Genomic DNA, 27639 nt, shown 5'->3' on the forward strand with positions numbered 1-27639 from the left:
TGGCTGGTATGGCTCAGTGGTTGAGTGCTGGCCTGTGAATCAAAGGGCTGCTGGTTTGATTCCTGGTCACTAGGGCACATGCCTGGGTTGCGGACCAGGTCTCCAGTAGGGGGGTGTGCCAGAGGCAGCCACACATTGATGTTTCTCTCCCTCTTTTTCTCCCTACCTTCCCCTCTCTCTAAAAAATAAATAAATAAAGTCTTTAAAAAAATATCAGCTGTTCAAACTACTTTTTAGGAACTAACTTCTTTGGTTATTTCTTAAAGAATTATAGGCAGGCAACACTCAAAGGGCTTCTCTGCCCTTTGTCCTGTCTTTAGAGAAACTGTATTTCTCTAAGTCTAACCACTCAACTCCATCAGGCTTCCTGTCTGAAGGCCAGACAGTTAGGAGACAAAGTGATGTTTTTCTGGCTCTGCTGCCCCTTTGTTCCCCTAACTCGCTGCCTGCTTGGCTCTGGTGTGATTACTCTCCTGGAAGTGAAAGACAACTTGGAAAAAATGTACAGCATTCAAAGTACCCAGATACTGTTACTTTCACCAACATATAGTGTATGAAACCTTTTTGTAAATTATAGACAAAATGCATTCTTTGTAGACTGTACTGGAGATTTTAATGACATTGAGCTTTTGTTTAAATAAATGATCCATAGGCTGGAACTAGGAAGCTATTATTAGTACCAGATACTTGAGTCTTTGTTTTCTCTCGAAAACATGTCCTCATTCTAAGTGAAATGGAGGAAGACAGTCAAAAAGAGCAGAAACAAACGGACAACACCCATCACAACAGAAACACCGGATGTGCCCATCACCCTCGCCTTACACGGCATTTCTGGAATTCGCCTTTCCTGAGTCCTGGCACCCTGTGTTGCTATAAGCAGTGACTTTTCTTCGCTTTTGTTTGGCTGGGGAGGGAGGCAAGAGTATTTAAGAATTGCTACCAACTAGTGGGTTTCTTCCTTTGCTTTTCCTACCCTTCCACCCAGAAATGCAAGCTCTTTCATTTCTTTCTTTTACTTTACCTTTGTAGCTATTTCTCTCAATTTCCTATGGACTAGAAATAGAAATTCTAGACATGTACTCAGTTTAACAAAATCCTACCACAATAAAATAGTTTAGCTGTCCTTGGAGTTTGTTATAATGGAATTTTACTTGTACTGAGCTGGCTGGGGAGAAAAATAAAATTGTTAAAAGGAAGGATACAGTGTGGTGCCCAGGGAAAAAGCAGTCTCTCCCTCCTCCATTTGGAAAAATGCATCACTTGTTTCTCTTCTTTCTTTTGGGCCTCAGGATTACTTCCTTTTTTGAGGTTTGTAGACCTTCTTAAATTCCAGACAGAGATGGAAAGAATAAAAAAGGACCTAATTATTTCTTGTTGGTTTATAAACCAATCCAGAAGCTCACTTTGGGAATTTCAGCTCCCTGTCAGTGTGACAGAGAGCTGTATCTTAGAACCCAGAGAAAGTGGGATGGACACGCCGCTGGGGGCAGAGGTGCCCGCAGGGCGCCAGGAGCTCACAGAGACTTCTGTGCTCGTGTCTTTATTTTAGAATCTGGGCCTGGAGGTGGTCCTATGGTTCCAAGGCTCACTCCACTGTGGGAAGTAGACAAAACCCAAGACAATGTTAGTGTATTGCAAAATAGGCTGGGACCTTGACATGTTCCCGTAAGCGCTGATCCAGGTCAAGAGAGAGGGCTGGGAACTCACTGTCCTCTGAAAAACTTGTATGGAAATGATGCTCAGGGCTAGCAATATGTGGAACCTGAGGGAACAGGGAGGAAGTGACAGTCTTTATTTGAGGAGAAATTAATGAGGTGATTCCTCAAGGACTGGCCTGTGGCCAGGCGGCTCTGTTGCAGTGTGGCTTGCTCTTGGGGTAACATGGAGTCTGCGTGGCAGAACAGGTAGCTGTGGACCCAGGGAATGCAGGGGGCAGGCCGCTCTTTTGGGGTGTCCAGAACACATGGCAGGAGGAAGATGCCTATTCTGCCTGTTCTCCCCTTTGGTCCTCACCATTCCCAAAGGGGACTGGTCAGGGTAAGGGATAGATCTGAGATAGGAGGTATTCGGGTATCAGCCAAGAGTCTTAGAGCAACATGTTGTGTCTGTAGACAAGGGAACAATGATCTCTGGTCCTGAGTCAGTAAGAAAAAGATCTGTTTCCTTGTCTCTATTTGAATTCCTAATCCAGTGATCTCTTCAAAAATACCATCAGGCTGACATTTTTTTGACCTGTGGGATTAAGCCGATATCGTAGTAAGTAGCAGAAGAAAAATGGCAGACATACCTGAACAGTGGGGAATCCCGACAAACTTGGTGACATCCATTCTTTGCCTCATGTCTGGGGTGGTCCCCCTCCAGCCCAAGGTGCCACACAGTTTGCCCCTTTGTGTGACCTCTGTTTTGCCTGGGAGCAGGGCTTTGGTGCACAACCTTGGGTGCCCTGATTTCAGCTTCTTCTCCTCTATCTCGCACTTCAGCTTCTTGTTTTCCTGTTGCAGGTGGACCATTACATTGTGGAGGTGGCTGGGGAGGGAGAGGGAAGGGCTGGTGGGTGGATGCCCCAGCTACTGGTTCCCCACTGGAAAAGACAGATAAAGGCCCCGCAAGAAGGAGGGCCATGGATGTCTGGTTCCTTCCGGGCTAGTGCTTTCACACATGTTCTGTGGAAATGGATGCCTATGTGTGTTCCCTGGAAGAGGCCCAGGCCTGGGGTCAGGGTAGACTCCTGACCCGCTGAGTCATCTCAGCTCTCGCTCTGTGTTCTCATCTTTAGATGGGGACAACTGAGTTTGACAAATGATGGAAGTGTGATTGGAAGAGCCAGAAGGCTGTCACAAACGACTCCGATCACAAGGGCTTGGTTTCTCATGGCTGTGCCTCAGAAACACTCTCACCCAGCTCTGATGCTGACGTCCAAGTTCTTTCACATCCCTTTGCTGAAAGATTGAAAGCATGGGGATCCGGCTCTGTGGAGAGCTTGGGCAAATAACTTATCCCCATTTTACAGACGAGAAAACAGTGGCTGTGATGTGCACAAGGGGGGAAGACACCTCAGCATATCCCCGGGGCTCAACCAATGGCAGCTATTCATGTCAATAGTTATATTTCTCCAAATCAGCGTTGAGGGCGGTGGGGACAGCGGCTCTGGAACCAAACTTCCCGAGTTGGAACGCTGGCTCTGCCACTTACTACTTGTGCAGCCACGGGCAAGTCACTTAGCCTCCGATTTCCTCTTTCCTCCTCCATAAACGGCAACTGTAACTGCCCCTAATTGGTGAGGTCTCGTGAAGATTAAATAAGTTAATACCAGTAGAGTACTTAGAACAGTACCTCACATGTGTACGTAATAAATATTAGTGGAGCTGTTGTTATTATTCAAAGATAGTTTTCCTTCAAAAAGGCTCAAGCCCACTCAAGAATGAAACAGAACTACTTGGAATGTGGCACAATGTAAGAAAAAGCCTGATACCCTCTGATTCTGACAATTTTTCTTTTAGTTGAACCCTTTCAGAAAGTATTTTTGTCTTAGTAAAAACTTTCATTTTTTTTTCCCTAAAGAAAATAAAGTAATTCATTCTCAGTTTCTTCTCTGGCCATATGCTTTGCCCTCCTGTTCTCCATAAACCCGGCCAGAGTTGAAGACACGCCTTCCTTTGTCGACCCTCAAGTCGTCACCACATTCTGCATGTCCTGGGCTTGCAGGTGGGCTTGTCCTTGGCAAGCCCCCCTTCCCTGGCTCGCTGCCCCTCTCACCACTGGTCCACTCCTGTCAGCATCCCCAATGGCCTCTCTGTTCCTACCTCCCTATTCCAACGATCTTATCCTTGCTTTCAACTCAGCCACCCCTCTTTAGGTCAAAGCCGGGAGCTGAGCTTTCCACGGGTGGGTTCCAGGTGTGCTGAGATACCTCCACCCTTGGTGCAGGGGATGGAGCAGCTGCTGGTCGGCCAACTTTGTCAAAGCAACCCCATCCCAGACCCTCCTGGTGTGCCAAACAAATGTGGTCATTTTCTAAGTGTTCTCTGACGGAAGATTGGGAAGCACTGCCCTAGAGCTTGTCATTACCTATTGCTATACCGCCTTTGCCATCTCAGTTTTAGACGTCTGTATCTTTGCCTCTACTCCTGAACTTCCAACAGTCCTCTCCTACCACATTCTCTGCTGACCCAGCCTTGACCATGAAAAGGAAGCAAGGCCACAGGGAAGGGTAGAGCAACAAATGGAAGGAACGAGGTCCCCAAATGACCACGTGGGACAGAGGAACCCCACCAACCTGGACCTCTCACGTCCTAGAGGTGTTCCTTCATTTGGAAATCTCTGTTAGAGCAGCTTGGCCCCTACCCTAACTAATACAGTCTGCTTTCAGTGCCCATGACCTGTGAGAATCACAGAAAATGACAGTGGGAGGGCACATGGAGACTATCGACGCCCTTGCATTGTTGTTGAGGGAGCTACGGCCCAAAGGGGTGAGGTGATGTGCCCAGGGTCACACAGATGCGGATAGGACTCGGAGTTTTTCCAAAGTCCCAGGCCTTTCCTGGGGTATTCGCATGCATCCAGTGATAAAGCCACCCTGGCTTCTGCTTGATCCTTTTCCTCGGGGCCCAAGCAACAGCAGAGTGTGTGGGATGACTTACTCCTTTTCACCAGTCAGCTTGGCGATATATTTGACCTGTTCACGGAGCTTGTTTCCTAATTGCTCATTGGCGATCCTGTAATAAAATCCACAAGAGAAAAACATTTCCCAGACCCCTGTGAACAAGACCATGGGCAGGCTAGATGGGACAATGGGTGTTCTCAGCAGGGCTTCTGCTGGGCCCCGGGCCTCTGCTCATCACCCAGTCCCCAGAGCTGGAGCTCCTGCCACCTGGAGATTAAGAGGACTCTCCATACTCAACTCCTGTGCAAATTCCCTGTGATCCCAGGTGAGTTCCAGGGATCCAGGCAGTGAAAGTGGACACCAAGTTGGGAGAGTTACTCCATTTCTAAGTCAGCTGGGCTTTCTAGCTCATCCCCAGCTCCTGGGTGTGTGTTGGGACGGGATCAGCTTCCCAGAAGGGCTCTGTGTGATACTGTTCTTTGGCATATGTATGGGTCCCTCAGTTCAGCCCAGGCCTTGGGACCCTGCTTTACTTTTTTCTTCCTTACTTACTTCTGATCTTTGGCCCATTGCTCCATGTTGGTCATGATCTGATCGTTCTCTTGGCGCAGCCTACAGGGGTCTTTGGGCGCAGACCGCGGGGGCAAGCAACAGATCTTTGGTACAAGAAGAAAATGGGACAGTAAGGGGTGGGAGCACAGGCCTGTCCGCTCCCTACTCCTGATTCAGGCCTCTTCTCTCCTCCTGGGGGAAGAAACGCTGACTCTGCCGTCCAGCTCCGAGGCCAGAGTTGGAATGGCCACAGCAGGACTCCGCCTCCAGCAGGGCAGACCGCACCCACACAAGGGGACACCTCTGAGCAGGTGGTGTTTATGTAGAGACAGAGTAGATTTGTATATTTACAGTAACGATTTTCAGGCCAAAGACATTAATGAAAGCGGCTTGTTCTAAAAGAGCAGCATGTTAAGTCAATTTTTCAATATGGGAGAAAAAATATCTTGAGGAGGAGATGCCTTTTTTCTAACTAGAGCCAAGGTCCTGTGGCCACTCCAGGGTATCCTGCGGCTTCCTGCCATGAATTTCATGGCTCAGGGTGCTGGGCATGGGGCACACCTGAGATCTCTTAGCTGACTCCACAGCACGGTAGATAAAAGTGCTAGGATGGGCTTGGAGGGGAACTGCCTAGTGGATTATCTGAGTCAGGGGTGACTGGTGTGCCTGGCAGGAAGATGTCTGGGTTCAGACAGGTGCTGTGGGCCTAGAGCACCTAGACTCTGCCTTGTATGGAATAGAACAGGTGTTCTTTCCTTGTTCCCAGTCACTTCTACCCCCACCAAGTGCTACCTGGCATCCAGACGGTTGTGCGATGTGCTGGCAGGGACTGGGAAGGAGTGACCAGAAGCCGAGGAGTACCTACCTCCTTCTCGTCAGCAAGGAGGCTCTCTTTCAGGGTGGCCATTTCCTCCTGGAAGGCCCGAAGCTGCTCTTCTTTAGCGGCCAGCATCTTGAGGTCGCTCTGGTGCTGCTTCTGCCACTGCAGCACTTGGCAGCTCATTTCCTCCAGCTTCTTGTCGAAGGCATGCACCTGCTCAGAAGGGCAAAGTGAGGAGGAGACCCCAGCTTGCTGCCCTGACTCCAGAGGACCCGTAATGAGGCCAGAGGGCTCTTGCTCATCTTTCAGATTCGTTAGGGGGTATTTTCTTTCCAGTGGCCAGCAGAGGGCACCCATGCTCTGAGTGTTGCTTCTATGCTTTAAGCTCATAGGGCCAAACCAGGGGAGGGAACCCATTAGCCAAAGGGAATGATTCAATGCTAAATAGTTCTGGGTGCTAGAGATGACCTTGGGGACCTCGAGCAGGAAGACAGCCTGAGCCCCCAGACTGCCCCTCACCTCTAGCTCACTCTCCTGATGGAAGCCTTGAAGTTTTTTTAATTCCATGTTGAGTTTTTTCATCCTCTCCTCATAAGCCATGATTTCATCTTCCAGCTGAACTTTCCTATCTTGGGCCTGTGTCAAGTTTCGGTGCAGGCTCTTGGTCTCTGATATCGTATGATTGAGCTTTAGGTAAAGACAAAGGGGATGAGAGTGGCTGCCAGAGCCCTTTGGCCTTCTCTGCTGAGCTTTGAATGGAGAAGGGTTCTGATCCCTCCCTGTCCTCTGCTCAGGGTGGCACAGACACCCTGTCACTTTCCTAGTGTCCCGGAGACAGTGGGAAATGACAGTGGTTGGTTTTCTGCCTCCTCATGTTCCCTCCCCTATTTCTTCTCTTTTCAGTCCTATAAACTGGTCTGCCAGGAATGATCAGCACAGGGCATGAATTTCGCGGATAATCCAGGCTCTGTGAAAACCTTCCCCCCGGGATCACCCATGGGCAGAAAGATCTGTTACATCTGGCCCCCACCTTTGCTCCCCCCAGCCCTCCCCAAAACCCTCACTAAGAAGCAGGCCTTCTCTGGACAGACACCCCAGCTCATGCAAGGGTTTGACAGCCAGTAGTGTAGGAAATGGGCTCCTATGCCTTTCCCCCTGCTAGGACATTTATTTCTTTGTCCCCAAACAACCCTGGACACAGGACGTGGCCAACCTTTTCGAGAGCTTGTGTCAGGTCATCTTGGCAGGCGGCTGACTTCCGGGATAATTCCTCATAGGCTTCTTTACTGACCATGGTCTGGAGACAGTGCTTCTCTTTCTGTATAGCCTTGTCTAGCTGGGCCTGCAGACTCGCTAAGGCATTCTTCTGAATGGCAACCTTCAGGGAGGGGGAATATCATGGCCAAGGTTCATGGCTATAGAGGCATTCTGAGTGTCTACAGGAAATGCACAAGCACTGGGCTCTCCTTCCCGTATGTGATAATGCTCCACCTCCACCTCATTGTTGTAAAAGGAAGAGCTGCCTCTCCAGGCTCTTCTGCTGTCCTCTCCCCATGGTTCAACCTTCTAGTTCCATCTCCCCCAAATACAAGGGCTACTGGCAGTACTGGGTCATCATGTGTCAAGTACATGGGAAGTCCCTTTTGCAGACTCTGCAGCCTTTGATAAAGATCTGGAATCCAATTCTAGGGTGGGAGACGTGCTACAGTATCTCAGTTGTGTGCATTATACCTCACTTTGTTCTTGACATTATCCATTGGATTTGTTGCACCATGAAAGATGGGCTGTGCATGCTTTCTTCATCGCTCTATACCACCACTTACAGCTCAGGGCATGGCACATAATAGGCGCTCAGTTAATATTAAATAATGGTTTTGGACCGAGGGAGATATTGCATTGGGCAATGTTTGGAATCAGAGCTGCATTAAACCCATAGTTTTGGCAGAAGTGTATTTAAAAACTAAAAGCCTGTGTCTTAAACTTAGTGATGAGTATTCATGCTAGTTAAAAGGAATTGAGATGTGGAGTTAGAGAATCTGTGTTGAGGTCCTGGTTCTGTCATTTACTTAATCTCTCGAGTCTCAGTTTATTCTGCAAATCGGGATACTTTCAACTGCTTCATAGAGATTTTGTGACGATCAAATGAGACACGAAAAGGGCTTTTTAAGTATAAATACTACATAGCTGTGAGTTGTGATCATGAAGGTGCTAAGGAATCAGTCATCTTATTATATACTTTAGGTACAGGACGGAGATCTAAACCTAAGTCTGGAAGCAGGAGGAAGACCTTAGAAATTCATATACTTTACTTCTGTTTTTTTGGGTATTCTAGTACACCTGCATTCTCCATGTGGCCACATGCATAGTAACATACTCTTTTGGGTTTTCTTCAGTAACTGCTCAGTGCTTGAAGTTTATTATTATTTTTTTTTCAAATGGTATTTTGAGTAACTTTGACTTTAGGGATTAGTATATTTCTGTCCTTGTGTTAACATGTCTGGGGTGAGGGTGAAACTAATCCTAAAGATGGAATAAGTTGGTCTTCTGGGAATAAAAGTACACTGTTCCTGGGGACTTCTGAAAAAATGGAGTCACCAGGTCTGCCCAGTAAACCAGGGGAGTCATGGGAAATATCACAGTTTATCATAGGTGCTTGATAATTGATGGCTGAATCGAGAAATGTCATCATAGAAGTGAGATACTGAAAATAAGGGTGGCAAAAAAATCACAATGATGCTAGAAACTAAAATGGAAGGTTTATCTTCAATTTCTCAAACATGAGTGGTTTATCTTGGAAAAAGATACTAAAAACACAGAATCAAGGAGTTTTAATAAAAGTTCTCATAAAGGTTTATTCTCTCCTTGCCAAAGGCATTAGACCCAGGTGGTTTTACAGGTGAGTTACACTAAATCACTCTTGATTCCTTACTTTCTCTCACATTCATCCTGTCAGTCTGACCAATTCTACTGCCAAAGCACATCCTGAATTTGCTATCTTCTGTCTTCGGTGACACAACTCTAGCTTAGATAGCAATAGCCCCCCCACTGGTTTCCTCACTTCCACACCTATCCCCTCCCCAATCCATTTCGACACATCAAAGTTCTATTTTGAAAACTTAAGTCAGATCAAATCACCTCCCCTGCCCCTTGAGGAAATTTCATCAATATCTATTGATTGTTCTTAGAATAAAACACAAAGTTTCTTAACAGTCCACAGTGTCTGCCCCCCACATATTTCTCTGCTCTCATCTATACCAGTATCCTCCTTGATTGCTACACTGTAGTCATATTGGCCTTAGTTCATTTCTTATAATGTTCCAAGGAGTGACTGAAAGAGGGTACATGATACGCAGTGAGCATTTATACTTGGAATACAAGGGTGGGCCAAAGTTAGGATCAATTAATTTTATTCACCACATTACAGGGAATCCTACTAAAACATGAATTCCGTTAATATTAAAAGGAAGAAAAGGAAGCTACTGTTGAACACTACACTGTAAGTACTGCCTAGTGCAATGAGGCAAGAAAAATAAAATATTATAAAGGTTTAGAAAATTGTTGCTTGCAAATGATTTTAGCATAACTTAGAAAATCCATGAGAAGCAACTAAAAAACTATTACTTCTTATAAATGGGTTTGGTAAAATGTCCAAATACAGAATAAATATATAAAAATAAATTAGCTTTATTATTATTAACAGTAATTAATTACAAAATGTGGTAGAAAACATCCTAGAATCAAGGAGGTGAAAAGAATCTCTATATTGCCTTGACTTCAGATGGGAAATTTTTAAATTGAGATATAGAATATTGATGAAATAAAAATATGTTTTAGAATGCAAAACTAAGCCTCTTTCTAATGGCTATTTCAATTGATTCATAATTGGGGCACGCTTTTATTTTTAAAAAGATTTTATTTATTTATATTTAGAGAGAGGGGAAGAGAGGGAGAAAGAAAGAAAGTGAGAGATACATCAATGTGTGGTTACCTGTCGTGTGCCCCTACTGGGGACCTGGCCAGCAACCCAGGCCTGTGCCCTGACTGGGCATTGAATTGGTGACCCTTTGGTTTGTAGGCTGGCACTCAATCTACTGAGCCACACTAGCCAGGGTGGGGCATGCTTTTAAAAAGTGGAACATGTTTACACACACACAAAACCCTCTAGCCTCCTGATTCCCACCAAAGGAATTCTGAACTTAGTGCTTTTACTTCCACATTTACATGACTAACTTTCTTTTGGCAAATGTATTGACAAACCTGTATTAAATACTTAAGTAGTATCCCCTTTTTGCAGAGAGGTTCCTCGAGGATTTGAGTGACTTAGAAGTCAACTCTGGATCATAGCAGAGATTTATATCTCTGGAGGAAAAAACTCCAGAGTCATGAGTTTCTCTGCTATCTAATATGGTAGACACTAGTCACATGAGGCTATTTACATTTAAATAAAACTAAAATTAGTTAGTATTAAAATTATAAATTCAGTTCCTGAGTTATACTAAGCCATATTCCAAGCACTCAATAGCCACACATGGCTGGTGAATATAGTATTAGACAGCTGTAATTTAGAATTTTCTGCAATGGCAGAAAATTCTACTGGGCAGAGCTATTCGTAGAATAGTCATAGCATTTTAAGATTAACTTTTTTCTTTTTTATATTGTGAAGGAATCAGAGCTGCTGGTTTCTCATTTGTAACCCAAGAGACCACCTATTAAGATGCTCAATTTGTTTCTTGCCCGGAAAGATGGAATGCATTCAGCTGGGGAAAACATTGCCATTCATGATGAGGGGGAAAGAGGTTTGATGCTAGACTCAGATGAACCATGTTTGAATGCTGGTCCATCCCATCTTTACTAATTAATCACTTTAAACCATAGCCTTTCTTTTTTTGGTAAACTGAAGATCATAGTAATGCATATCTTCTTGGGAGTAAAGCAGACGGAAGGCATGTAAAGGACTTACGCAGACAATTAATAAATGATGACTGAACCGAAGCGCAGTGCCTCGCACATGTTAGATGCATTTACTCCTTTCTGTCATCTTTATTGTGTAATGAAATTTATGTGTAATGAAAAACAGCCATCTCCCCTTCCACCCCGTTTTTGTGCTTTGGTGTTATTTTTGGAAGTGTTCCTCAGCAAATTGCCCCAGACAATGGATTCACTTAACTCTGGTCTCAGATGCAACACTGGAGGACTTGATGTCAAAGCCCAAATAGCCTGGGAGTTCCACCAGATGTTTTTAAATAAGACCTTCCACATGTGGATGGAACAGTTCTTTGGTTGAGCAACTGGATGCTTAAGGGGCACCCTACTTGAAGGAGGGGAGAAGAGCTGCAGGTATCACAGGGTGCACATGGGCCCAGCATTTCTCTGGTGGGGGAAGAGCTAGGAGCCGATTTCAGGTCAAGGGACACAGGGTTCAAGTTTCTCACCCCCTTGGGGTTTCTGTCTACTCACCTCATTATTGGGGTTTCTGTCTACTCACCTCATTATTCAGCTCTTGGATGACTTTCTGGGAGGAGTTGTATTTGCTGACAGAGGTCTCTAGTTGTGTAGAATGCTGCTTAAACTGTAGTTTGAGATTCTCATTTTCTTCCTCCAAATTTCGCAACGTTTCTTTTGACTGTTCCCCAATTAAAGAACAAAGACCAGAAAAGAGCTGTTACCCTCAGACTCCTTTAGAACCCCATTCCTCCTTCTCTCACCCACAGCTCCACTCTGCACCCTATGTTATCTCAGGCCTTTTCTCTCCTCCCCACTTGCCTTTCCCACCTTCCCTCCCTCCTCTCCTGAGGTCTGAGCACCCACAGCCTCTGTATCCCACCACGGTCTGCCTGGGCTCGTGTCTGGTCCTGTATTTATGACTCCGACTCTTTCAAGATTCTCCTTCTCACCGTCTTTTCTTTCTTTCTTTCTTCCAGTTGCAATGACTCGATCTCTACCTCCATCAGCTTTTCCTTTTCTTTGCTCTTTTTCAACTGTTCCCGTTTCTCCTCCACTAACCTTGTTAATTCCTTAAGCTCCTCCTCTTGAGTGCTTTTGATGGAGGTTAGCTCCCTGTGCTGAGAAAATAAAGGCTGACCTGAAAGACCTTGGACTGTATATTTTTGGAGAAACAAACAAACTGAGACAATGGTACCCAGGGAATAGCTGAAAAAAATATGAGAGCAACTCCTTGGTTATTTAGCATGTGTGATAAAAAAAGTTCCCTCTCATGTTCAGCAACATTGCCCCAGATTTTTAATTTGTTCATTTAGATATACCAATTTATTTTATTTACAGATCCAGTTTCAACAGCATCAACCTTCTCTCCCACTTACCACATCTTTCCACACAAAACCCTTTTGGATAAAGTTTAAAAAATCTGAGAAAAACATAAAGAGAATAATTCAGAGGTCAAAGACTTTAATTGACAAGGATAGCTTTTGAATCCCAGAAAAAACCACATTGTCCTTTGACTCTTTTTAAGCTTAGCCCTTGAAATGCTTATTATTGGCCATACGAACTGGAGCTAACTGGCTGGCTTTGCATTCAAACACAAATTCCGGACAATCTGTTCACCATGGATTGGTGGCGGCATCTTTTCAAATAAAGATGAATTTATTTAACATTAAGCAGAGCCAATGCTTGAGCTGGCTGCCTGTTTGCCCTTCATACCTGGTGTTGAAGGAGTTTGATATGATCTAGCAATTCATTCATTTTCATATCCTGCTCATTCACTGTCTTCTGAAGCTGCTTCTTTTCCTTGTCTGAATTTTCAAGCTTCTTCAGGACCTCAGAGAGTTCTGATGTCAGCTCCTCTATCCGTTTCCTAAAGCCAAATGGCAACAATAGGAGGATGCACTTCGGTGTCTGTGTTGGGGGACTGTGACCTAGCCTCATGGGGCTTGCTATCCCAGTCCTGGGCAGCTGCCCACAATGTCCTGACTGGCTCATAGGGAGAAAGGCTCTCTCTGGAGGTGAACCTGTGGTACCTGTTGGGTGTAAGTTCCTCTTCAGCCATCAAGGAATCCTTCTGCAGCTTCTGAAGTGCTCTCTGAAGCTCCTGGATGGTGTCTTCCTTCTGCTTCTCTGAGAGAATGCAGCTTTGCAGTTTCCTCTGGGAATCCTCCAGGTCATTCTTTGCATTGCTGGCCTCTTCTTTGTACTGGGCTGCTTGCTGAGCTGCAGAAGACAGGAGACAAGCTAGGGGCATGACCATGCGAGAAGAGAGTATGTGTGAAGATCAGATTCTTGAATCAGGCCAGTTAAAAAGTCTGTTCCTTTATTGTGTGACCTGCTTCAATCTCCAATCTGTCCTCATTTCTCTCCATTTCATTATCACTCCTAAGGAGCTCTGTTAAATTATCTGTCTTCAACTACCCTCCAGCTGCGGTCTCATTCTCGGCTAAAATTAAACTAATTGATAGCAATTGCTCAGTGTACCTTATGCAACTCATCCAGTCATTAGGGGCACATCCTGGCCCTTCTGGAGTTTAGAGTCTAGTGAGGGAGCCATACTGGCCCACTTGATATAGAGACCATGGTGATGTTAAACTTGCAATGACAGTCAACTCAGGAAGCAAGATCAATGTAAGAACAGTTGGGGTTGGACTCACAGAGGAAAAGGGGCTGAGCTATACCTTAGAAGGGAATTCCAGATGGGGGACAGTTAGAGTAAACGCCTGATAAGGGAATAGAGAAGTCATGTGACAAGAAGGGAAGAGATGGGTTTAATTGGAAAGGAATCTGGATAGGAGTTCTGGGAGACAGCGCTAAGCGAGTGCATGGACTAGAGGATTATTTGAAGGACTATGAATGCATTAAAGGTTTGGAGTTGATTTTGTGGGCTCTTGAGCAGGGACCTGACATAAAGGAAAGAACACTTTAGGGACATCTGAATAAATTAGAATGGAGAAAGAATTCCTACAGTATCATTTAGCCTGTGTCCTTGCCTTCACTGGGTACAAGGGAAAAACACCCAAAAGAGTTGCTTATTGGAGTTTCTCTAAGCCCACTGTATCCCCACATCCAGTGGTTTCTACCTTCATTTCTACTTTAAACTTTGCTCTCCTCTCCATTTTTTTCCAGCCTGAAATACTGGAAGAAAGGTGGTGTCACTACGCAAATAATTATAGACCTTGTAAGAAGGGAGAAAAAAATTTTGATGCAGGGAAGAGGACAGGTTCAGTTTTGGGGATGTTGAGTTAGAGGGGAAGGTGGGTCGCCCAGGTGCAGGTAGTCTCTGAAGCCAAGACTGACCACAGGCATGAAATCAGGACCAGGGCTCCAGGTTTTAGAGTCATCTGCAGAGAAATGCAGCTCCGAGGAGGGGAGGTGCTCACTAAAGAATGAATGTAGATGGAGATGAGAAAAGCAGGAGGGCAGAGCCTTAGGGATGAATGATTCTATCAGAACAGAGGGAAACAATGATGATATCTCTGGGACTTGTGTCTCCAAAGCTAAGAAACACTTGTTGAGGTATGGAGGCTGACAGCATAGATACACAGAGTCAGAGGAGGGTAAGGAAGGGAGCCAAGCTTTAGAACTTTTGCTTTCCCCCCAAATTTCTATACAATGTAAAATAAAGAGAAAGATGAAATGTTGCACGAGCTAGAGAAGAAACTGACACAGGTTCAGACAACCCTCCCAAAACAGAGATGGAGTAGGAGAAGCAGCAGCTAATGACAACAGAACTTGAAACTGTCCAGTTCAGCGGTTCCTGGCATACTCACGAAGGTGAGCAACCATCACCAATATGTAATTCCAGAACACTTTCATTGCCCCATGTCCAGGGCAAGAAGTTGTTGGTGACCTCCAAGAAAGCAGTGTTAGCAGAAGAACAAGGATACAACCCATAGTGTAAGCTGTGCAGTAGAGAATTTTTGGAGGGAATAAAAAAAAAGAGTGTCAAAAACCAGGGAAGGGAGAGAGAAAATGTGTGACAAAGGTTCTGCAGAAGATGGGGAGGAGTGTGGTGCAAATAAACAAAGCACAGGCCCCTGTCCTCCCCGTGGCAGAGAAGGGGGAGGATTTCTGTTGGAACTGCTGAGGGAACAGTGGGCAGTTCACTTTCCCAAACTGAGCATCTGCTATGTGGTGAAGGTTCCAGAGAGATGGTGAGGTTGAGGGTGAGTGGAGGAGTACAAGAGGTGGTTGTAGCTGCTGAGATGTGAGATGAGATCATGGGAAGATTTGGACAAAGTGAGGAGGTGGAGGGGGCGGCTGTGTACAGAGAGAAAAGGGCTGCTCCAGCCCCATGTGTCGGAAGTGTGGTGGGGACAGTGCTTGCCAGGCCCTCACCAGCCAGCTTCTGCTGCTGTTGGGCATCTTCGAGATGGTCCTTCAGCTTCTGGATCTCAGTGCGCAGGGCCTCACACTCCTCCTTGCTCTTATCCTGATTCGCCTCCTGGATGGCGATTTCAAGTTCTGTTGTGATTAGCTGCTGCTTCTCCCACTCCATCTCTTTTTTCAGGAGGGTTGTCTGAACCTGTGTCAGTTCCTTCTCTAGCTCGTGCAGCATTTCATCTTTCTCTTGGAGGAGCTGAGGAAAGCAAAGTGTTAATGCTAATAAAGGCCAGAACAGAGGCAGGGCAGTCAGCCAGAGATTATTCTGAACCTTCTCACAGCCACTGTCTTCTCTTGCCTGGATATTGCAATAGCCTCCTACGTTAGCTCCTGCTTCACCTCAGCCTGTTCTCACTGCAGCAGCCCGAGGGGGCCTCTAAAATGGCAAGACAAATCTTGTATACCTCTGCTCAAAACCCTCCGCTGGCTCCACCTCACTTAGAGAAAGGCCTCCCAGGGTGCTCGTGATCTGATCCTTGGCTACCCCATCCCTCTCTGCTTCAGCTGGTCTCCTGGAACACCCCATGTGAACTCCCACTATAGGGCTTTTGTACTTGCTATTCCCTCTGCCTGGAATATTCTTCCTCAAGACCTCTGCCTGGGTAGCTCCCTTACTTCAAATCTCTTTCCAAATGTCACCTTGTCAAAGAGGCCTTCCCTGACCAACCTGTGTCAAACAGCCACGAAGCTATCTTAGGAATTTATCAGTATCTGACATTGTACGACATATTCTGTTATTCATTATCTGTCTGCCCACACTAGAATATAGGCTCTGTAAGAGTAGGGATATTGCATGTTTTATTATATTCTCTTAAAAATTAAATTTATTGGGGTGACACTGGTTGATAAAATTTTATAAGTTTCAGGTGTACAATTCTATGATATTCGTAGTGACTAGAACAGTGCTTGGCATATCTCAGGAGCTCAAAAATATTTGTGGGATGAATATATGAATGACTCAGAGCTGTTTATCCAAACCCCTTGCTTCGTGTTGACATCTTCTCCAACCACCTCTATTCTGACTGATGGATCACCTCTGTACCTTGAAACAGGAGGTGGGAATGACCAGTCAGTCAAGAACTGGATAATTTCTACTAGCTCTGATGGAAAATTTCGAGTTGGATAGCACTGACTACAAAAGCTTGCATTAGTTTCACAACTTTCCCGTCCTTGGTTTCATTCCTAGGCTTTTCTAGGACCTTCATTTATGTTGGCAACTATAGATCTTCTAGTACATAGCTCCATTAATACTTTCAAACTGCCTGATCTACATATTCTAAGATATTTGTAATTTTAAAGTTGAAATTCACTTCATATTCTTCATGAGGCTACACATAATTATTTTTAAACATGTAATTAATTTATTTTTAGAGAGGTGGCAGGGAAGGAGAAAGAGAAGGAAAGAAACATCAATATGCAGTTGCCTCTCATATGCTCCCTACTGGGGACCTGGCCTGCAGGCCAGGCATGTGCCCTGACTGGGAATCAAACCAGCAACCCTTAGGCTCACAGGCTGGCACTCAATCCACTGAGCCACACCAGCCAGGGCTACACATTATTTTGTAGTATCTTTCTACTATCAACCATGAACAAAAGCATAAGGGAACAACATGAGTGTGTTCCAACTCTCTACCTTGCAGGGCTGGGGAAAAAACCTCTTCTAGAGTCAATATATCTATTAAGGACCCTGGATTGGGCTATTTTATTTATTTATTATGTGCTATGAGAACTACCAAAGAGATTAAGTACTCAGAATCGTCTGTGGGCCTCTAGAACCCACAGTCCTGTTGCACATATGTTGATGCTCTTCACATAGTTGAAGCTCCAGATAGTTGAAGCTATCACAGTGGGTGCAGAACTGCTGAACCTGCTCCATCTGGCCAAGGCTGGGCCTCACACCTGCCTTATTGGCAGTTCCAACTAGAGAGCACCTGGTCTTACTGCCTTACCGCGTCTTTCTTCAAACCCAGCTTTTGGGTCTCAGTTAACTGCATCTGCAGCTCCTGCAGCCGGTGCTGCAGGATCATGACCTCCTTGTCCTTCCTCTCCAAATGGGCAGATGTCTCCTCCCGCAGCCCGTGCAGGTCCAGCTCCAGCTTCATCATTTCTACAGTGGCATGACACAGAGTACTCCTGCTTAGAGGCAGGTTCCAACTTCCTTCTGGATCCCTGCCCCTCCATGCCACAACCACCAGCCCACCGTGTACCCTTCATGATGTTTTTCTTTTGTTCTGACACAGCCTCGAGCTCCATGCGCAAGTCCTTCACGAGGTTCTGGTATTCCTCCACATGCAGGCACTGGCTGTCCTTCTGGTCCTGTAGGTGCTTCAAGATCTGGGCACACAGAAGGAGAGCAGGGCAGGGTGAGAACAAGGGGGAAGAATGCCTTCCAAAATTCTGAATGTCCAGAACAGGCAAATCCGTGGGGTGCAAAGTTGACTAGTGGTTGCCAGGGGTGGCAGTGGGGCATGGGGGAATCGGGAGTGACTCCTCATGGGTACAGGTTTCTTTTTGGAGTGATGAAAATGTTCTGGAATTAGTGGTGATGTTGCCCAACTCTGTGAATATACTAAAAGCCACTGATTGCACACTGTAAATGGGATATTTTATGGTCTGTCAATTACATAGCCATTAAAAAAATTAAAAAAGGGATATGGCAGACTTCTCACACTCACATTGAATGTGCACAATAGAAGCCACTTCTTCTTCCTTGCAACAATCAGTGTCACTGATGGAGTGCCTACTGTGTGCCAGGGACTGTCCTAAGTGCTGCAAACAGTGCAGACATAAATCCTTGCCCCCATGGAGCTGACCTTCTGGTAGGGTGAGACAGACAAAGAGCATATAAGTAGTGACTTATACAGTAGAAAACGTTAAAAATTGATAATTGCTGTGGAAGAAACAGAACAGTAAGAGGGGAGTGGAGCTGATGGGGCAGGGGCAGGGGCAGGTATGTGGGGTTGCAATATTAAATGGGATGGATCAGTTGGCCTCCCTGAGAAGGTGGCCTCTATGCAGGGACTTGCTGGAGGCATCTGAGGGAAGAGCTTTGTAGCCAGCGACCAGGCGCCCGAGAGGGAATGTGGAGGAGACCGTGTGGTTACAGTGGAGCAAGTAAAGAGGAGAGTAGCAGAAGATGAGGTGAGGAAGTTGGGTCGGTCATGGCTTGTAGTCCCTTGGCAAGAACTTTGGCTTCTACCCTGAAGGAGAGAGAAATGGGCTGTAACCAAGAGAAGGCAGGAGCATGAATCCATGCCTAAGGAGGAGCAATTAGGTGTATGGGCATCAAGGGAGGCTGGGAGGAGCTAGTTATGTGATTTCAGTGCTGACGGTGAGTGTGGCATGAAGATGGGACAGCTGGAGAAATGCAGGGCAGTCTCCACATGACTCAGGTGGGCACTACAGGGACTCAAAGTCCCAGTATATGCCAGGCCAGCGGAGCAGGGAGAGGGCTGCTGGTATTAACTAAGGTGTAAATGGTTCCATTCCTAATAGAATCTAACATGAATCTATCATACTAACATGAAGGCTTTGGATAGGATACACAAAAATGGCTGGGGAAGGTATATTCTGTTTCTTGGGAAAGTCTGTATCACTTTTTTAAAATAGAGTGTCAAAAGAGGAATTAGTGTTTAGTGGATATGGTTTTAGTTTTACAAGATGAAAAAGTTCTAGAAATTTGTCACACATCTATGTTAATACAGTTAACATGGATGAGCTATACACTTAAAAGTGGTTAAGATGGTAAATTTAATGTTGTGTTTTTTTAAACCACTTTAAAAATGAAATAGTAAGAAAGAAATAAAGACATTTTTCAGACAAAAATGAAAAAGGAGTGTTATGAGATCTTGCTGTAGGTAGGATGTGAATAACATGGAACTGACCTTTAAAATAAATATTGACAGATGTCCACGGAGGAAACTCCAAAGTTCAATATTGATCCCTCATTCATTCAAACTTTCTGGGATCAGAAAGACTTTGCTCCTCTGCCAGAGAACCCCTTGGAGAGCTATAGGTGCTGTTTGCTCTCTCTGCTACCCCTGTTGCTCCTACTTCACCATCAGCAGGCCGCCCTCACATGCCCACGGCATGGCCTCATGTGGCCAGCTTTGCCTTGTACCTCAAGTTCAGGCATGACTCACCTAGGAGAGGACCTAATCTCGTCTTGACTACTGGTTGGTCAAATCTTGCTATTTGTTTACATGGCTTAAATGCTTATACAGTATGAGAATCTACTTTTGAGATGCCTTTAAATTTTGATAACATCAGGTTTTAAAAAAAGTGAATGAATTTGAATTAATAATCTTCCCTAAATTTGCTACTTTTCAACTCCAGCCAGAAACTAGAAGGCTGGAATGGTCCTTCTGAATCCAGCAAGCCAAAAGGAGTCTCTATCTTGTGTAGGTGCACTGTTGGAACTGCGTAAAGGGACAGGAGCAATTCCAAAATTCAATTCCAAAATCCAGTGCTGGTGGACACACTTGTTGGGACTTGGATACATTACATATACAGTATCCATGGAGCAGGGCCAACCAAGACTACACAGAGATAAAAGATAACATAAATATTAAAAATAAGCAGGAAAACCCAGAATCAAACTCAAATTGGATGACCCACCAGGCACAAATAAGCAAAAGTTTTCCCACCTTTTTGATGTCTTCACAATCTTCTGAGGAGCTAGGAGGATGTCGGTGGGTGGCTGTATAAGAAGCAAAGTCTGCTTGTAATTTTATCAAAGCCTCTTCACGCTCTAGAACCTGCAATTGAACACAGGTCAGTTATGCTGCATGATTAGTGCAATGTCTTTATTACTACTACTATTTTAGCAGGGTGTTCCTTTTATCATCCTAAGTCTGTCTTAACATTGTATAATTAATCATGCGCTTCCTGTGGGCTTGGTATGAGGAAGGAATTATGTTCTGAATCTTACATCAAAATTCACTAAGGCAAAGACAATGTTTTGTTCTGAGTTTGTCAGTGGACACATTTTGGACTCCCTCTTGAACCTCTGTGTGGTCCAGTTTGTTAGGCAGATGGAGGTTCTTTGGAGGCTGTGAAATTAGGAAAGATGCACCTAATCTACCAGAAGATGTTGTTCAGAGTTCAAGAATTAAAGAGGGAAGTTGTTTTTTTTGGAATGAACAAATGTGTATGTATATTTTTTAAATTAAAAAACATGAAAAAATTTTAAAAGTATATTTTATTGATTATGCTATTATAGTTGTCCCACTTTTCTCTCCCCTTTATTCTCTGCCTGCCACCAGCATCCCTCCCCACCCTTAGTTCATGTCCATAGGTCGTACATATTAAGTTCTTTGGCTTCCTGATTTCCCATACTCTTCTTAACCTCCCTCTATTTTGTACCTACCATTTATGCTTCTTCCCTGTACCTTTTCCCCCATTCTCCTCCTCCCCTCCTTGCTAATATCCCTCCATGTGATCTCTATTTCTGTGATCCTGTTCCTGTTCTAGTTGTTTGCTGTTTGTTGTTTTGTTTTTTTTAGGTTCAGTTGTTGATAGTTGTGGGTTTGTTTTAATTTTACTGTTTGTATTTTTATTTTCTTTTTCTTCGGTAAGTCCCTTTAACATTTCCTATAATAAGGGCTTGGTGATGGTGAACTCCTTTAACTTGACCTTATTTGGGAAGCACTTTATCTGCACTTCATTTCTAAATGAAAACTTTGCTGGATAGAGTCATCTTGGATGTAGGTCCTTGCCTTTCATAACTTGGAATACTTCTTTCCAGCCCCTTCTTGCCTGCAAGGTTTCTTTTGAGAAGTCAGCTGATAGTTAACTTACTAATGATATGCCTTGGTATGTGCTTCCTTGGGTCCAACTTCTTGGGGACTCTTTGAGCTTCTTGGAGTTCTTGGAAGTCTATTTCCTTTGCCAGACTGGGGAATTTCTCCTTCATTATTTTTTCAAATAAGTTTCCAATTTCTTGCTCTGCCTCTTCTCCCTCTGGCACCCCTATGATTCAGATGTTGGAATGTTTAAACAGAGGTTCCTAAGCCTCACCTCATTTTTTTTTGAATTCTTGTTTCTTCGTTCTGTTCTGGTTGAATGTTTATTTCTTCCTTCTGGTCCAAACTGTTGATTTGAGCCCATTTCCTCCTCTTCACTGTTGGTTCCCTGTATATTTTTCATTATTTCACTTTTCATAGCCTTCACTTTTCCCTCTATTTTGTGACCATACTCAACCATTTCTGTGAGCATCCTGATTACCAGTATTTTGAACTCTGCCTCTGATAGGTTGGCTATCTCTTCATCACTTAGTTCTGTTTTTGGAGCTTTGATCTGTTCTTTTATTTGGGTCATATTGCTTTGCCTTGAGGCACCTGTTACATTGTAAGGGGTGGAGCCTTATGTATTCACCAGGGGGTGCAACCCACATCACTACTTGTGGCACTATATGTGGGGGAGGGGTCTGATAGGGAACAATGACTCTTGCTTGGCTTTCAGTCACTTTGCCCCCTACCCATAAGCAAATTTGGCCCTTTTGGTGCTGATTCCTGGGTGGGTGAGTTTGTGTACATTCTAGGACCCCGTGCGTCTCTTCAACTAATTCTCCTGTGAGGCTGGGAGTTTTTCCTGCGGCCACAGCCCCCACAGTTTTTATAACCGGAGGTTTTTGTGGCTTTCTTTTCCTGTGCTGGAACCCTGGATGGTGCAGTCTCACTCCCCATTTCTTCCCCCCTAGTTTATCCGCATGCAAATGCTGGACTGCCAGCTGCTGCCTTGCCCACCTGGTTCTCCAGCCACTGCTGTGCCACACATCCTCTCCGCCCTGGCTGCCTGTGTCCTGACTGCCTGTGTCCGCCCCTCCTACCGGTCTGGATGAATGTTTCTTCTTTAACTCCTTGGTTGTCGAACTTCCATAAAGTTCGACTTTCTGGTAGTTCTGGTAATTTTTTTTTTAAATTTGTTGTTGTCCTTCTTTTGGTTGTGTGAGGAGGTAAAGTGTATCTGCCTATGCCTTGATCTTGGCCAGAAGTTGAAATTTTTGTTGTTTGTTGAGAATAATTCAAATAAAACCCAAGCATTGGTAACAAGAGTTAAAAACTTCCTTTCCATTTATTCTTCCCTCTTTCATTTCCCCTAAGGGGGAGGGGACACAATCGGTAATTTCCAGTTTATACTTCTATATCATGATTAAAGGAATTGAAAAACAAAAGTGGAACTGCACATAAGATTCTGCAACTTATTCTCAACAATATATCACAAGCATTCTTCCATGTGCCCTTATAGATTGGCTTAATCTATTTGCTTGGCTCATACTATTCCACAATATACCCATGTCTCTTTAACCATCTCCCAATCTCTTTAACCCTTTCCCTCTTGATGGGCACTTAGGTTGTTGTGTGAAAGATTTTAAGTTTCTTTATGATCTTGAACTAAGTGTGGTGGGGAGGATGCATACCATGGAGAATATAAATAAAATAAAAGGCAGAGGCAAGTTTATTTAAGACACTGAGGAGTGTTGGTGAAAAAGATTACTTTAGGTGACTCTTTTACCCCTCTTTCTTTTCTCTTTTGGGTCTCAGAAAAGTGTTCTAGAAGTAGGCACTTACCAAAGCATTACTGCAGGCTAGCTTATTCCGAAGTTCCTGGATCAGATCATCCTGTTCAGAGACCTTTTGCCAGACTTCAGACAGTCGTTTCAGAGTTTCTTGATGCTCTTGAATCATGCAGGGAGAAGTGTATATGCGCACCTTTGAATGATCACCCTTGCTTTCAGGTTCCTGGGATATTTAAAAATAGTGGGTGGTTTTGGTTATAATTATTGTATTAAGAATGCTGTGATCATGAAAAATCTCTAGTCCTCTACTCTAAAAGCTTATGCTCATATATGTGAATCACAACTTTCTTAACAAAAGAAAAATCAACAAGTGTCCACACATTGTATGAAGTTTAAACAGCTCATGAGAGAATAATGAAAAGTCAGTCTTCTTCCATCTTGGCCCTCAGGTCCTCTCCTCCATCACAGTCCTTGTTACCAGTCTTTTGGGTATCTCTTCAGAAATATATGTGGTATATAATCCCTGAATTTTTTGCCTACACAAATGAAAGTCTTCTATACACTATCGTAACTTATGTTTTCACCTGACAATTTATTTAGGATGTTTTCTGCTTTGTTGCTTGTAGATCAATCTTCTTTTAAAATTAATTTCAAATTGAGCAATACAGGTATATAGTATGTTTTTAAAATTTTTAATGTTACCATTTCTCTTTGAACACCTCCTCTAAGCCTATACTCACTGCATTCTCCAGAGATGACCATTTGCACATAGCCTCCTAGAACTTTATCTATATATTTACATACATACAAATGAAACTGTAGAGTGCAGATATTATACTGTCTGTTAAAAACTTAAAAATAGATTTTTTTTCACTTAACAAGATGTTTTAGAAATTTATCCATGTAAGTACATGTGCTTCTATCTTGTTCTGTTAAATTCCTTTTAAATGTGTTTATCTAGTCTCCTACTAATGGGAATATACTGTATTTTGCCATTTATAATGTGTATCCACGTTTTTGATCCAAACTTTCAGGGAAAACATCTTCTGTTTTAATTCAATTTTTTATGTTTACATTCATTAACAAAACCAATTATTGTATCCCAGAGCATTATTTTGTATATGAATATCACTATTGTTTTCTAGAGTTATACTTTTAATGCATAAACATTAATAAATTAATTAAAAACCTTTATATAGATATGGAATCAGTACTACCCATGGATAATGCACATCCTTATTTTTCCCTGAAAAATTTGGGCAAACAAGTGTGTGTTACACATTGCAAAATATGGTAGGTTTTTGGACAGTTTCTTTTTCCTAAAACAAACCTTAATATTTTGGCATATAAATCTTTGAATTCCCATCCTGTATATGTGTAGATTAAATTAATAGAAGTAGGACTGCTAGAACATTCTTAAAACTTTGGTAGATATTACACAATTGTTCTTCTAAGAAATTGTACCAGTTGACATTCTCATCAATTTGTCTATGCCTGTTCTCCTACAGCCATTTTTTAAATGTCTTTTCCAGATCATCTGAAATCACACAGGAAGATTACTACCTGCTCATTGGTCTGTACTAATAATAGGGTGAACTGATGCAGATAATCAACAAAAGAGCAAAGAGTTCTAGTTCATATGGTAGGTCCTTTCTCCATTAAACTAATTTCCCTAACTAGGCTTTTTTTTGGGCAAAGTTAGAAACAGTACATGTTCACTGAGCATGAAAGTTGCCCATGAGCAAGCTCTAGGAGGGTGAGTCAGAAGTCTAAAATTGACCATAAATAATGTTCTTATAAATAATTTAGTGCATAAGTGGGAAGAGGATTGAAAAACAGTAAAAAAGTTAAGAAACAGGAAGAAGCTATCTATAGGCTCCAATATTTCCTTAATACTATAGGATTAAAAGTAAAAATTAATTTACAGTAACAAGCAAAAATTTTCTGAGTTGCAGAAAAATGTACATTTTCAAATGCAAAGGATCAATTAAGTGCTGAGAGCCTTAATGAAAAGTAAATTAAAATGTCCTGAGGCTAAAAGCTTTCAGAATTCAAAGACAAAACAAGTAACTTAAAAAAAAATGACAAACAGACTGAGATCTAAAAATTCCTTTTTAACACTGCATGGTAAAAGACAATACAATAATATCTTCAATGATTTACAGGCAGGTGCTTTTGAAAATTTGTATACCCAGCCAAACTAGCATTAAAGAATGATAGTAAAATAAATCTTATTCCAATATGGAAATATTGAGAAATTTTACCACCCACAAGTCTTTCCGGAGGAATTAATAGGGAATTATTACAACAAAAGGAAAAATATAAAAATGCAGAAGAGGTGGAGCATACTGCTGAGTAATGAGAAAAGTTGGTTTTCTTTGTAATCTTAAGGAACTATATGTTTTATATATATATAATTTATATATAAATATATATAAATCATTTATATATTATATAAATAGTTCTAGAGAGTTAGAAAAATAAAAGCTTTCTAACTCATATAGGGCAGCATAATCTAGGCTCCAATGACATAAGAGCACAAAATTTGAAAACATCAAACTAATCTTATTTCTGAAAATAGATGCAAAAAATAATTTTTTTTCTTTTTCCCTGATTTTATTTTAATCATTGTTCAAGTACAGTTTTCTGTCCTTTACTCCCATCCCAGCCCACACACCCCTCCCTTCCCACCTCCCTCCCATTTCTAGCCCCCCGTAGTTTTTGTCCATGTGTCCTTTATATTTGTTCCTGTAAATCCTTCCCATTCTCCCCTGAAATTCCCCTGAAATTCCCACCCCTCTCCCCTCTGGTCACTGTCAGCCTATTCTCTATTTCAGTGTCTTTGGCTATATTTTGCTTGTTTGTTTGTTTGTTTTGTGGTTAACAAATTTAGTACAGCAGTTGATTATAATATAATGATATATCACATTATTATTAAAATAATAATGTCATGATCAAGTAGGATTGAATCCAGGGACTAAGGATTATTCTATAAATAAAAATCTATTAGTATATTTACTTCATTAAAGGAAAAAACTCTATAATTACCTTGAAAGATGCTAACAAAAACTTCATATTAAATTCAACATGCACTCCTGATAAAATCATTGTATAGACAGTCATACTTTCAACTTGAAAAGAGATATTAACAAGCTGCCAAGAACAGACAATATATTAATGGTGAAATACTATAAAACATTTAATTTAAAGTATCAAGGCAAGGATGCTACAATTTTATAATATTCTAGAGGTCCTGGTTAGTGAAGTAAGATGAAAAATAAGCATAGCAACAGTGATCCTGAAAAAGAAGAACAAAGTTAGAGGAATCACATTACCTAATATCAAACTATACTACAAGGCCATAGTAATCAAGACAGCATTGTACTGGCATAAAAACAGACACATAGATCAATAGAACAGAATAGAGAGCCCAGAAATAAATCCACACCTTTTAGCTAATTAATAATTTGACAGAGGAAGCAAGCACATACATTGGGCTAACGATAGTTTATTCATTAAATGGTGTTGGTAAAGTTGAACAGATACATTCAGAAAAATAAAACTAGACCACCTTCTTACACCACACATGAAAGTAAATTCAAAATGGAGTAAAGATTCAAATATTAGACATGAAAACATAAAAATCCTAGAAAAAATATAGGCAGTAAATCTCAGGCATTGCTCATAGCAATATTTTATCAAATATATCTTCCCAGGCAAGGGAAACAAAAGAAAAAATAAACAAATGGGACTACATCAAACTAAAATGTCTTTTGTACAGCAAAGGAGACCGCCAACAAAATAAAAGACAACCCATAGAATGGGAGAACATATTCACCAATACATCTGATAAGGGGTTAATATCCAAAATCTATAAAGAACTTACAGGACTCAACACCAAAAAATCAAACAACCCAATTAAAAAATGGGCAAAGGCTCTGAATAGACGCTTGTTCAAAGAGGGCATACGGATGGACAATAGACATAGGAAAAAATGCTCAATGTCACTAATCATTGAAGAAATGTAAGTTAAAACCACAATGAGATATCACCTCATTCACCTGTCAGAATGACTATCATCAATAAATTAACACACAACAAGTGCTGGCGAGGATATAGAGAAAAGGACGCTGTTTTGTACTGTTGGTGGGAACGCAGACTGGTGCAACCACTGTGGGAGGCAGTGTGGAGATACCTCAGCAAATTAAAAATGGATCTGCCTTTTGACCCAGCAATACTACTTCTGGGAATATATCCGAAGGAACCCAAAACACTAATTCAAAAGAACATAAGCACCCCTATGTTCATTGCAACATTATTTACAATCACCAAGATTTGAAAGCAGCCCAAGTGTCCAACAGTAAATGAGTGGATAAAACATCTATGGCACATTTACATAATGGAATACTGCTCAACTGTAAAAAGAGAAATTTTTACCCTTTGCAACAGTATGGATGGAGCTGGAGAACATTATATTAAGTGAAATAAGCCAGTCAGGGAAAGACAAATACCATATGATTTTACTTATATGTGGAATCTAATGACCAAACTGAACTAACAGCAAAATAGGGATAGACTCATAGATGGAGAGCAGGATGACAGCTATTGGTGGGGTGAGGTGTAGAGGGTGGAGGGATTCAGCAAAACAAAAAAGGACTCTTGGACCTGGACACAGTGTGGTGATTGCAGGGGGGAGGGAGTACAAGGGGGTTAAATGGTAATGGAAAAAATACAATAAAATTAAAAAAATAAATAAATCACGTAGAACTCAATATTTAAAAAAGAAAAGAAAAGAAAAGAAAAATAAGTTGCACAAAT

General features: G+C 42.6%; 1 protein-coding gene across 1 annotated transcript in view; it reads right to left on the bottom strand.

Annotated features, from left to right (window-relative positions):
- Nucleotides 1–818: 818 nt before the first annotated feature.
- The window catches only part of PMFBP1 (polyamine modulated factor 1 binding protein 1), a 49201-nt gene continuing 22380 nt past the window's right edge, over nt 819–27639 (bottom strand). The window contains exons 5-20 of the mRNA XM_045819136.1: nt 22874–23044; nt 19949–20059; nt 17510–17636; nt 17252–17409; nt 15258–15498; nt 12950–13139; nt 12633–12786; nt 11870–12037; nt 11461–11598; nt 7189–7353; nt 6495–6662; nt 6021–6188; nt 5156–5259; nt 4641–4715; nt 2288–2526; nt 819–904 (exon numbers count right to left, since the gene is read on the bottom strand). Of these exons, the coding sequence (XP_045675092.1) occupies nt 819–904; nt 2288–2526; nt 4641–4715; nt 5156–5259; nt 6021–6188; nt 6495–6662; nt 7189–7353; nt 11461–11598; nt 11870–12037; nt 12633–12786; nt 12950–13139; nt 15258–15498; nt 17252–17409; nt 17510–17636; nt 19949–20059; nt 22874–23044 (2463 nt within the window). The remainder of the gene's footprint in view (nt 905–2287; nt 2527–4640; nt 4716–5155; nt 5260–6020; nt 6189–6494; nt 6663–7188; nt 7354–11460; nt 11599–11869; nt 12038–12632; nt 12787–12949; nt 13140–15257; nt 15499–17251; nt 17410–17509; nt 17637–19948; nt 20060–22873; nt 23045–27639) is intronic.

The sequence above is a fragment of the Phyllostomus hastatus genome, unplaced genomic scaffold (assembly GCF_019186645.2).
Source record: "Phyllostomus hastatus isolate PE091 unplaced genomic scaffold, TTU_PhHast_1.1 phas_scaffold_345, whole genome shotgun sequence".
Lineage (NCBI taxonomy): Eukaryota > Metazoa > Chordata > Mammalia > Chiroptera > Phyllostomidae > Phyllostomus > Phyllostomus hastatus.